Source organism: Ovis canadensis, chromosome 20 (genome assembly GCF_042477335.2).
Source record: "Ovis canadensis isolate MfBH-ARS-UI-01 breed Bighorn chromosome 20, ARS-UI_OviCan_v2, whole genome shotgun sequence".
In the NCBI taxonomy this organism is placed as follows: Eukaryota; Metazoa; Chordata; class Mammalia; order Artiodactyla; family Bovidae; genus Ovis; species Ovis canadensis.
In genome coordinates this window covers 22,685,018-22,695,195 of record NC_091264.1, presented here as the reverse complement: position 1 = coordinate 22,695,195, position 10,178 = coordinate 22,685,018, and the positions used below count along the sequence as shown (strand labels likewise).

Genomic DNA, 10,178 nt, shown 5'->3' with positions numbered 1-10,178 from the left:
CCCTCTTTCCAGGCGCTGTGACACTTCCACTCACGCGTGGTTCCTTCTCACGGCCCTGCCTCTAACGCCTTGGCGGCACCCGATGCCCCTTTGGAAGGGACTGAAGCCGGGCGCCACCCACGGCCGACAGCGTGCCCTCAGGCCGCGGGCACTCGCTGGTGTCCAAGGCTTCGGAGAGGCCGGCCTCGGCGCCGGAAACAGCCCCCGGCGCGCGCTCTGGGACCGGAAGTGGCGGCTTCCTGCCCCGCCCACTCCCGAGCCGGTGGGAGCCCCGGGCTCCCCGGAAAACCCGGAACGGATTTTGGTCCGCTACACGCGTGGGTGGGGGCGGAGTGGAGCCCCCGCGGCCCGGAGAAACTGGGTCCGTCCCCCGTGACACGCTCCCTGCGGGAGTTTTAGCCTCGCGGTGTGCGAGGAGCGGAATGTCAGATTCGGCTCTCGCCCTTCCCCGGGGGCTGGAAACGGGAATCCCTGTCCCCACTCAGCGCAGGGCAACGTGGGCTCCAGGATCCCCGAGCACAGTCGGGCTGGAGACCCGGGCTCCTGGGTCCCGGCCCCCAAGCGTCCGGCGCTCCTCTAAGTCCGCGGCCCTGGCTGCTGTCCTCACTTCCTTCCCTTTTTGGCTCCTGCTCTCGGGGCGGGCGGACGTCGGGGGGGAGCGGAAAGGGCGGGAGGGCCCGGGAGCCTGGCGGGGCGGGGGGGGGGGGGCGTACAAGGGGGTGCGGAAAAGCCGGGGACGGGCTCGGTCCGGGGACGTGATCGGGGGCCGGAGACCGACAGGAACGGCAACTCGGGAGCCGCGCTGCCCCCACCCGTCCTGAGCAGGTCAGAGCCAGAGCCCCCTGTAACCCCGCCCGAGCCCGTGCTCCCGACCCCCGTCCACAACAACGCCAGGCCCCGTGTGCCCCTGCAGCGTTGCCCCCGACCCTGCCTCCCCGCGGGGCTCCCCGGAGACTACCTGGAGCCCGCCTTCTGGGGCCCCGCGCCCCCCTGACCCCCCTCCCCGCTCGTCTCTCCTCAGGCGCCCCCATGGCCCGACCCCGCTGACTCCTTCAGCCGGCCATGCTCCCGCGGCCCCTGCGGCTGCTGTGGGACACGAGCCCCCCCGGGGGAGTCGTGCTGAGCAGCTTCCGGAGTCGAGACCCCGAAGAGGGTGGGGGCCCCGGTGGCCGGGGCGGGGGCGGGGGGCAGGAGGAGGAGGAGGACGACGACGACGACGAGGTGAGGCGCGGGCGGCGTGTGTCCCGGAGACTCTCCCCGCTGCGAGTCTGTGTCCCTGCGTGTCTTCCTGCCTCAGCCCCTGCCGCGCCTCTCGCCGGAGTCGGCCCGTGTCCCCCAGCGGGGAGCCCCGGCGTTTCCGAGGTTCTGTGCGGCACCGACACTCAGGAGCCTGGCCCGTTCCCGCCCGGCGCGTGTGGCTGGCCGGCCTGCGGGTCCCTAGCCCTCTCCGCCCGTGCCCGAGTGGCCCGTCCCTCCGGGCGTGGAGTCTAGGTCCCTGTCTCCCTCCGGGTGTCTGTCTGGCAGGGAGGGGTTTGTTTCCACAGTAACCCGCTCCTCAGACTCCGGGATTGGGGAGGGAACCCTTCTATTTCGTGACCCCTCCCCGCTCCGCCGCCTGGGGCTGGGCGGAGGTGGGGAGCCGAGGCTCTCGGACCGTCGAGGGCCGTCCCAGGCCGAGTGGCTGGTGGTCACCTGCTTCCCTTCGGGGCTAATGGCGTGGCAGGAGTAGGATTCGGGCCTCAAGAGGGGCCGAAAGTTGGATTTGGGGCCCCGAGATTTTGGACGCTCTTGTCCAGAGTCTGAGTGAGGATTGACTGGGTGACTAGCAGGGCTGGTTTTTCGGGATCGGTTGGGGGAGCGGCCGGGGTCACATGACTCTGTGAGTCTAAACCACCCCCTGCTCCAACACACACACACCGTCCCCACTTCCCCTTCTCCTTCCTGTATTGGGATCGGCGCCGCCGCCCTGAGGGGGGTCTCCAGAGCTGAGGAGGGACCCGGGGAAAGGGGGCTAAGGCGACTTACCCTTTGGGCTTGGCTAATTCCTGCGGGGGAGGGCGGAGCATGAGGTTGTGCCCGTGACTGAGGTTTCAGCTTCTCAAGGTCTCTGCCTCAGGCTTTCTGCCTCTCTTTCTTCCCCCTCCTCCTACCTTTGCACCTTGATTCTTGGCTGTTCACGGTTCAGCTCTGGGGGGGAGGGGCTGCAGCGGTCCCCAGGCTCAGGGTTCCTGCATTCCATCCAACTCCCCACTGCAACCCCTTAGACTCCACCGGGCCCTGAGGCGGCTTGGGGGGGGCTGTCTGGGCCCCAGTGGGGAAGACCTGGGGTCACCAGCCCCCCCCACCCCTCGTACTCGTTGGTACTGTCCCCCTCCGCAACAGGTGAGGGGCACAGAGGGAGGAGCAGGGCCTAGGGGTGAGGCTTGGGCAGTGGGGTGGGGTGTGGAACCACCTGACCTCCCCTTCCTTGCTCCTCCAGGCCCCTGTGTCTGTCTGGGAGGAGGAGGAGGATGGTGCTACCTTTACAGTCACAAGTCGCCAGTATCAGCCTCTTGATCCCTTGGTGAGATTATAACTTTGACGTCTCACCTCTGACCTACCACCTCCTAGTTCCCCTGCCTCCTGCTGACTTTCTGGCCAGAATACTAGGTTGGAAGTTTGGAGACTGGACTCAGCTGTGTGACTTAGTTCGAGTCGTTTGCCCTCTCTGAATCCTAATACAATGAGGCTGAATCATCTCCTAGGTCTTGGATTTCTCCCAGAGATCTAGCGGGGGAAAGTTGAAAAAAGGGTCAGTGGCTGGCGCTCTGTCTCCCCCAGGCCCCAAGGCCTCCTCTGCGTTCCTCCCGGAAACTCCGAGCTGGCACCCTGGAGGCCCTGGTCAGACACCTGCTGGACACCCGTACATCAGGGGCTGACGTGACCTTCACAGCAGCCTTCCTGGCCACTCACCGGGCCTTCACCTCCACGCCTGCCCTGCTAGGGCTTATGGTTGACAGGTCAGGCTAATAAGGGACCAAGGGTCATTGACATGTCTTGACTTTCTAAAGCCAGAACATCCCACCCAAATAGTCAAAACCACTAGGGTTTTGGAAAACATGGACACATAGAATCTCTTCCCTTCCCCAGGCTGGAAGCTCTTGAATCTCATCCTGCTGATGAGCTAGAGAGGACAAAAGGGTAAGTGACCCCTGATTCTTGACTTCACAGTTTTCTCCGGCCAAGCAGCAGCCTGACATCTAATCCCCGGTGAATTCCCCTTCTCTCAGGGTAGCCATCTCTGTACTGTCAACCTGGCTGGCCTCTCACCCTGAGGATTTTGGCTCTGAGGTCAAGGGTCAGCTTGACCGGCTTGAGAGCTTCTTTCTTCGGACAGGGTATGCAGCAGGGGAGGGTATTGGGGGGGGCAGCGCTGACCTCATCCGCAACCTCCGGTCCCGGGTGGACCCCCAGACCCCCGAACTTCCTAAGCCCCTGGCCCTCCCCGGCGATCCCCCTGCTGACCCCACGGATGTCCTGGTGTACCTCGCTGACCACTTGGCCGAACAGCTGACCCTGCTAGATGCGGTGAGACCCTGACCTCTGACCCCATGACCCCTGCCCCCCTACTAACCTGTCCCTAACTCCACATCCTTACCTGGCTTCCAGTCCTTCCTGGTCCAGCTCCCAGCCTCCTCTGTCCACCCAGTTTTGACCTTTCCCCGTTTCCCCTTGATTGTTGCCCTTCAAACCCCATGCCCCTCTGGTTCCTTGGCCACCTGAGATCCTCACACCCCTGACACTGGAAGGCTGACCTCACTTGACTGTGAACTTTAACCTCTTACCTCTGCCCTGCAGGAGCTGTTTCTCAATCTGGTCCCCTCTCAGTGCCTGGGGGGCCTGTGGGGTCACAGAGACCGGCCAGGACACTCTCACCTCTGCCCATCTGTCCGGGCGACCGTCACACAGTTCAACAAGGTGGCAGGGGCAGTGGTCAGCTCTGTCCTGGGGGCCACCTCAACCGGAGAAGGGCTTGGAGAGGTGACCGTACGGCCGCTTCGTCCTCCCCAGAGGGCCCGGCTCTTGGAGAAGTGGATCCGCGTGGCAGAGGTAAGAGAGAGGCTTGGTCCTGTTGGGGATCAAGGTGTGGAAAGAGGTCCTACAGCTGTGATCTCTGTCTGTGATCCCACAGGAGTGCCGTCTGCTCCGAAATTTCTCTTCAGTGTATGCTGTGGTATCAGCCCTTCAATCCAGCCCCATCCACAGGCTTCGGGCAGCCTGGGGGGAAGCAACCAGGTGGGGAGGACGGGGCCCTGGAGGGGAGTCAGGGCTGGGAGGGGAGAACTGAGCTAGGCCCCTCCTCAAGGCCGCTGACCCCACCCCCCAGGGACAGTCTCAGAGTCTTCTCCAGCCTCTGCCAGATTTTCTCTGAGGAGGATAACTATTCCCAGAGCCGGGAACTCCTCCTGCAGGTGAGGCCCCATTCCCTGGCATTCCCGCCATCTCCGCCCCCCCCTACCCCCCGTTTCACCTTGTTCTGTCACCGTCAGGAGGTGAAGCTGCAGCCCCCTCTGGAGCCAAATTCCAAGAAGTCCCCGAGGCCTGCCCCCCGGGGCGGGGTGAGTGGCCACTGGGGGTGGAGACGCCAGGGTTGGGAAGCGGGGCGCAGCGGGGGGGGAGAATTAAACTTGTTCTGGGGCAAAGGGCTAGGAAAGTGCAGAGGGAGGGGAGCCCTGGGGTCAGTGTCAGGGGTGACTGACTCTGATTCTCACACATCTCAGGGTGTGGTCCCATACCTTGGCACCTTCTTAAAAGACCTCGTAATGCTAGACGCAGCCTCTAAGGATGAGCTGGAGGTCAGTAGTGTGTGTGTGTGTGCGCATTATGGTGATGGAATGAAGAGACCTCAGGGTCAGACAGGCCACCTCTTTCCAGAGGGGGCTGCAAGGCAGAAGCAGTAAGGGCCAGGACTCTATTATTTTGGCAAATCTGCTTAACCTTGTGCCTCAGTGATCTGTAAGTGGGAAACTAGTGACAGTACCTACATCAACCCTTTATTATGAGGATTAGATGAATTACTGTTTGGCGAGTGCTCAAAGCATGCCTGAGGTGTAAGCATGTGTACACAAAGTTTGATAAATAAACCAAAGCTGGGATCTTGGGCAAGTTCCTTTTCTGATCTCTAGTTTTCTTCTCTGTAAATTGGCCACAATTTCTACCTGTGATGTTCAATATAAAGGGTAAGGTAGCGGGCTGAGGGCGTGATGAATAAGAGGGGGAGGAGCGGGGGGCCAGAGGAGTTACAGAGGCCAGTGATGCCTACGTGTGGGGAGAGGGGGTATGCTCTCTGTGGCAGGGTCGGGACCCTCACCCCACCCTCTTCCCCTTGCAGAACGGATACATCAATTTTGACAAGCGGAGGAAGGTGAGGAGAGCGCTTGGCAGGATGCCAGCCATCTGTAGCCCTGTCCCAGAGAGGGGAGAGGGGGGCAAAGTCAGGGCTCCCTGGATTGGGCCTCCTGCAGTCTGTGGGCTCCTTCCTAGGAGTTTGCTGTCCTTTCTGAGCTGCGGCGTCTCCAGAACGAATGTCGTGGTTATGACCTCCGACCTGACCCCGATATCCAGCGGTGGCTACAGGGGCTCCGGCCACTGACAGAGGCGCAGAGGTGACTGGCTGGGTGCAGTTGGGACTCCAGGGCACAGGCTGAATGTGGGGGTCAGTGTGTCACGTCCTGACTTCTGCCCATTGCCCCCTCCCCAGCCATCGCGTGTCCTGTGAGGTGGAGACGCCTGGGAGCAGTGACCCACCTGCCCCGCGGGTGCTTCGGCCAACACTGGTCATCTCGCAGTGGACAGAGTGAGGGAGTCAGTGGTTGGAGGGCAGTCTCTTGGGGACTTGTCCTCCTTCTTCTGACCCTCCCAATCTCCTGCCACTCCAGGGTGCTGGGTTCTGTTGGGGGTCCCACCCCCCTCGTCTCCTGGGACCGGCCCAGTGTGGGGGCAGAGGAGGTGCCTGGAACCCCCGCCCCCCTGCTGACCCGGCTGGCCCAGGTGAGCTCCGCTCCTGGCCTCGGATCTCTACCCAGACCCCGACTTTGTGAGTCTTTATCCCTTGACTTTCCTGCCTTCATGCCAGTTCCGTGTTGTTGGTCCCCAGCACGTGAAGTGGCCGTCTGTCTCATCTCTGGACTCCGCCCTGGAAAGCACCCCAGCCCTGCAGAGTCCAGCTGACCCCAGCCACCTCTCTCCCCCAGCTTCCTCCCCGCGGCCTTCTCGAGGTCACCGCCGCTCAGCCTCCTGTGGGTCCCCACTCAGTGGGGGTGCAGAAGGGGCCTCCAGGGGCCCTGGATGTGGGGGAGGGGCGCCTGGGCCAGGGGCCTCTGATTGCCGAATCATCCGAGTCCAGATGGAGCTGGGGGAAGACGGCAGTGTCTATAAGAGCATCTTGGTGAGAGCTGTGGGTTGGGAGGTGGGGGTGGAGATGATGTCTTAGGTGTCAACAGCCAAATGGGAGGAGGATTTTAGTTTTAATTGACCTTTGGTTTTAGCAGCCATGTTTTATTTTCAAAGTTACTTTGTATTAGCTGCTGCGCTTTGAACTTTGGGTGTCCTCTGAGATTTTTAGAACCAACATTGGTTTCCCCAGAGGGAACAGCCTGGCAACCTTGTGGGCTGGCCCATGGAGTACAGGGAGCCACCATGTTGGGTTTCCCTGATAACTCAAAAGTTTGGACAAGGGCAGCCTTCCCTGTGGAGAAGGACATGGCAACCCACTCCAGTATTCTTGCCTGGAGAATCCCATGGACAGAGTCAGACACGACTTGGCAACTAAGCAGCAGCAGCAGCTTTCTCTGGGTGGGATCAGTGGCTAGTGTTGGAAGGATGCCAGGCCAAGGTCACCATTATGTTAATTGCTCTTTTGGTCTGCTGTCCTGCCAGGTGACAAGTCAGGACAAGGCTCCAAGTGTCATCAGTCGTGTCCTTAAGAAAAACAATCGTGATTCTGCGGTAGCTTCGGAGTACGAGCTTGTGCAGCTGCTCCCAGGGGAGCGAGGTCAGGGGCTGGGAGGGAAGGCGGACTCGGGATGAGTGGTGCCTGAGTGGTGCCCGCCGGTGGGAATGCTGCCACACCGGGGGGTTGTGCGGGAATGACTGTGCTTGACACCTTTCTCTGAACCTTCAGAGCTGACCATCCCCGCCTCGGCCAACGTCTTCTACGCTATGGATGGAGCCTCACATGATTTCCTCCTGCGGCGGCGGCGGCGGCCCTCCAGCACTACAGTGGGCCTCGCCAGTGGCCCTTCTGCCTCGGGAACTCCCCCAAGCGAGGGAGGAGGGGGTTCCTTTCCCAGGATCAAGGCCACAGGGAGGAAGATTGCCCGGGCACTGTTCTGAGGAGGAAGCCTTGTTGGCTCATAGAACTCATGGTGGCCATTCCTAATGTGGGGAGCCATCCTGAATGGTGGCCGTTGCCGCATGGAGAAAATATCCAGAAGGGTGGCCAACCATCCTGGGGCGGGGAAGCACCACTGGTTTACCAGACAGCAAGACTCAGCCCTGTGACACTGGCAGTCTTGGTGCCTAGGCTGGACACCTGCCATGGAGGCAGCACACAGCCAGTGCTGGGGAAGAGATCTGGTTTGATTCCTGGCCACGTCCTAGCATGCCAAGGGCCAAGGAAAGGCCTGGAGGAGGGGAAGAGGAAAAGCCTAGAGGCTCTGAGTCCCGGGGGAAGGGAATGGCAAGAAACAGTTTCTCGTGGGAGCCTCCTCTTCCTACTCCGGAGGTTCCTGTCACTGTGACAACACTAATAAACCAGACACTACCTGAGCTCTACTCCTGCCCTCAGGCTGCGGACTAGCTGCCGGGGGCGGGGAGCTGGCTGAAGGCAGATCCCGTGGGAAAAGGTGGGCCAACCGCATCTATCTTCAAAAGCTGGATGCAAGGGCTTGGTGGGAACAGTTTCCTCAGAATGGTTTATGCCTCCCCAGCAACCTCCCCACCCCTGGTCCTGTTATTGGCTCTTTCGTTTTTCTCCTCAGTTGTTACACACCCACGTCAAGTACCCAATTAAAGCCATCAGTATGAAAAACACCCTTGGCTCTGAATTCCTAAGACAATGTTAGGACAAAGAAATGGAAGAACCACTTCGTGGACAATGTACAAACTTGGAGGTCTCAGAATATCACAATGCATTATGTGCTGGGATATGAAATCCAATTTAAGCTACATTTAAACAAAGTCTAGGAAGAAAAGAGACTAAAAAGAACTAAGATGCCAGGGCTATTCTGAGGACAAGAAATCATAGCAAAAGAGGATTACCATGTTCCATTCTGGGACTGCAGGTTAGAGAATTGTGAGTTTTTCAATGAAACTTAACTTTCCCCCAAATTGTTTCACTGTCAATGCCCTTTTCTTGGTTGCTTCCAATCAAGAGAAGAGAGAGTTAAGGCTTGCATGTACAGGCAAGGATTAGGTTTGAGACATTTCGGAGTTTAGTCTCAAGAAAGAAGGGTTACTCTGCCACACACAAATTTCAGTGCACAAATTTGGATCTAAGAGAGTAATGCAGGTGATATAGGGGTGAGGGAGAAGGGACCAGAGGAAAGGATGGAGACAGTTACAACAGAAGTGGCTGGTCAGAACACGCCAGGTATTTTCACATTTTATTAGCTACAGTATAGACCCTAGAGCTGCCGCATTCCTCCCCCCGCCCACCCCCCCCAGGACAGGGTCAGGCTTTCCCAGGAGCCCCTGCCTTTGCCGCCTGCGCCCTCTGAAACTCCTGCTGCAGCTGAGCCAGGGTCTCCCTCTGTTGTTCTGACTGCTGCTCTAGGTCTCGGAGCTGGGATTCATACCGCTTACTGAGGAAGGGCAAAAAAGCAAATGAGAAATTAGTGAGACTTACTCTTGAGGGTGCTGAAGACAAGATTGGTCAGAAACTTGAGCTCTAAGGGGAGTATGAAGAAAAGGGAAGGAGTTGAAGGACACAGGAAGGAGTTGAAGAACCTGCTCAAATGGGGGCTGCTCTGGAGAATGACTCTAGAAAGGTTTCTCAGCACCTTTATTCCCAACGGATCAAGTATAACACAGTGGGGTGGAAGGAAGACTCACATCTCAGCTGTGATGTAGTCCAGCCTTTTCCCCACTGTGGCCCGAGCTTCCCCCAGCTCCTGTTTGACCAGCACGGGCCCCAGAAGTTTAAACACCACGTTGGACCCATCCAGCAGGGCCAGTTCCTGGTGGAGGAGTGGGAAAAACATCAGAATCACTTCCAAGACAGGTCCCCCCTCGCCCCACAAATCTCAGTCTCTCACCTCCTTCACGATATTATTTTCTGTTAGTTGTGCCTCTAGTTTCTGCCTCCCTGACATGGATTTACTCAAGTCTGCCGGATGAAAAGGTTTGTTTAGAGACATCTCATGTGCCACCCGACCACCACAGTCCTGGTAAGAAGGCGGAGCTGAGGAAGCAGGCAAGGATGAGCAGGCGGCACAGGGAATGGGAAGACTACAGAGAAGGGGAAGGAGCCGCAGGCTGGGGCCAGGGGTGGGACAGAATACATTATTCGGGTATAGACAGGTTGTGAGCGAATTGCCGCGAGGTCACCCCTACCCTGCTCCCTTACCCTTCTGCAGCTGTTGATATTTCTCCACTTCCCCCTGCAGCTTCTTCTGGATTAGCTCAGCCATGGCGGGGACGAAAGCCTGCGGGCAGCGGGAGAGGGGCGCTGGGTCTCACGCTCTGGAAGGTACCCGGGCTCCCCTTTCTGGCCTGCGGAGGTGACAGCCCTCTTGAGAGGCAGCCCCTCGGGCCACCCACTGCAGTCTCTCCTGGTCCGGGATATCGACTCACCCCCAGCCTCAGGGAGTGGCAGTACCCCGAACTCCTCAGCCGAACCGCTCCCCTACTCACGCTCTCACTTCAGTATTGGTGAACCCGGAAGTAAATAGAGAATGCTGGGGAAAGACGGCACCGGAAGCTGTGAGCCGGTGCACGCCGGGAAATGTAGTTCTAATATGGTCAATGTGTGGCGTTCTGCTAAAAAGACCAGAAGCGGAAGGATTTAAGGCAAGATGGAGAAACCGAGATGGGAAAAGAAACTGCAGGGTTGCTTGGGTCTTGGCCTCGGACTGCCCGTCTTTCATCACTTGGGCATAAGTTGGCGCACTGGGGGCCTTGGTCCCGCCCCTCAGTGG

At 59.3% G+C, this 10,178-nt stretch overlaps 2 protein-coding genes across 12 annotated transcripts; one reads left to right on the top strand and one right to left on the bottom strand.

Moving 5' to 3' along the window:
* Positions 1-67: 67 nt before the first annotated feature.
* Positions 68-8,073, top strand: RGL2 (ral guanine nucleotide dissociation stimulator like 2). Of its 8 annotated transcripts, none has more exons than XM_069562718.1 (18): positions 568-825; positions 1,022-1,221; positions 2,480-2,563; positions 2,821-2,999; positions 3,130-3,180; positions 3,270-3,567; positions 3,838-4,089; positions 4,172-4,275; positions 4,367-4,451; positions 4,530-4,598; positions 4,761-4,835; positions 5,372-5,404; positions 5,524-5,645; positions 5,741-5,836; positions 5,919-6,030; positions 6,137-6,427; positions 6,919-7,033; positions 7,163-8,073. In XM_069562718.1, the coding sequence occupies exons 2-18, from the start codon at positions 1,063-1,065 to the stop codon at positions 7,372-7,374; spliced, it is 2,337 nt and encodes a 778-aa protein (XP_069418819.1). In that variant the 5' UTR covers positions 568-825; positions 1,022-1,062; the 3' UTR covers positions 7,375-8,073. The 8 variants fall into 8 exon arrangements, with proteins under 8 accessions (XP_069418817.1, XP_069418819.1, XP_069418818.1 ...); XM_069562717.1 differs by having other exon boundaries at positions 644-825; positions 6,116-6,427; XM_069562722.1 differs by having other exon boundaries at positions 696-825; positions 1,022-1,491.
* A 538-nt stretch (positions 8,074-8,611) lies between these two features.
* Positions 8,612-9,932, bottom strand: PFDN6 (prefoldin subunit 6). Of its 4 annotated transcripts, none has more exons than XM_069562732.1 (5): positions 9,835-9,932; positions 9,608-9,686; positions 9,297-9,367; positions 9,094-9,218; positions 8,612-8,843 (listed from the first exon to the last, which is right to left on the bottom strand). In XM_069562732.1, the coding sequence occupies exons 2-5, from the start codon at positions 9,669-9,671 to the stop codon at positions 8,714-8,716; spliced, it is 390 nt and encodes a 129-aa protein (XP_069418833.1). In that variant the 5' UTR covers positions 9,672-9,686; positions 9,835-9,932; the 3' UTR covers positions 8,612-8,713. The 4 variants fall into 4 exon arrangements, with proteins under 4 accessions (XP_069418833.1, XP_069418835.1, XP_069418834.1 ...); XM_069562734.1 differs by having other exon boundaries at positions 9,895-9,930; XM_069562733.1 differs by having other exon boundaries at positions 9,608-9,753; positions 9,835-9,926.
* Positions 9,933-10,178: the final 246 nt, after the last annotated feature.

Excerpts from the sequence above, each read along its gene's own strand:
- PFDN6 (XM_069562732.1), bottom strand. The coding sequence starts at position 9,671 with ATGGCTGAGCTAATCCAGAAGAAGCTGCAGGGGGAAGTGGAGAAATAT. Across the intron at positions 9,219-9,296 it reads AAAATAATATCGTGAAGGAG|GAACTGGCCCTGCTGGATGG; the intron begins GTGAGAGACTGA and ends CTCCTCCACCAG. Across the intron at positions 8,844-9,093 it reads GACTACATCACAGCTGAGAT|TAAGCGGTATGAATCCCAGC; the intron begins GTGAGTCTTCCT and ends GCCCTTCCTCAG.
- RGL2 (XM_069562716.1), top strand. The coding sequence starts at position 83 with ATGCCCCTTTGGAAGGGACTGAAGCCGGGCGCCACCCACGGCCGACAG. Across the intron at positions 4,452-4,529 it reads GCCGGGAACTCCTCCTGCAG|GAGGTGAAGCTGCAGCCCCC; the intron begins GTGAGGCCCCAT and ends TGTCACCGTCAG. Across the intron at positions 7,034-7,162 it reads GCTGCTCCCAGGGGAGCGAG|AGCTGACCATCCCCGCCTCG; the intron begins GTCAGGGGCTGG and ends CTGAACCTTCAG.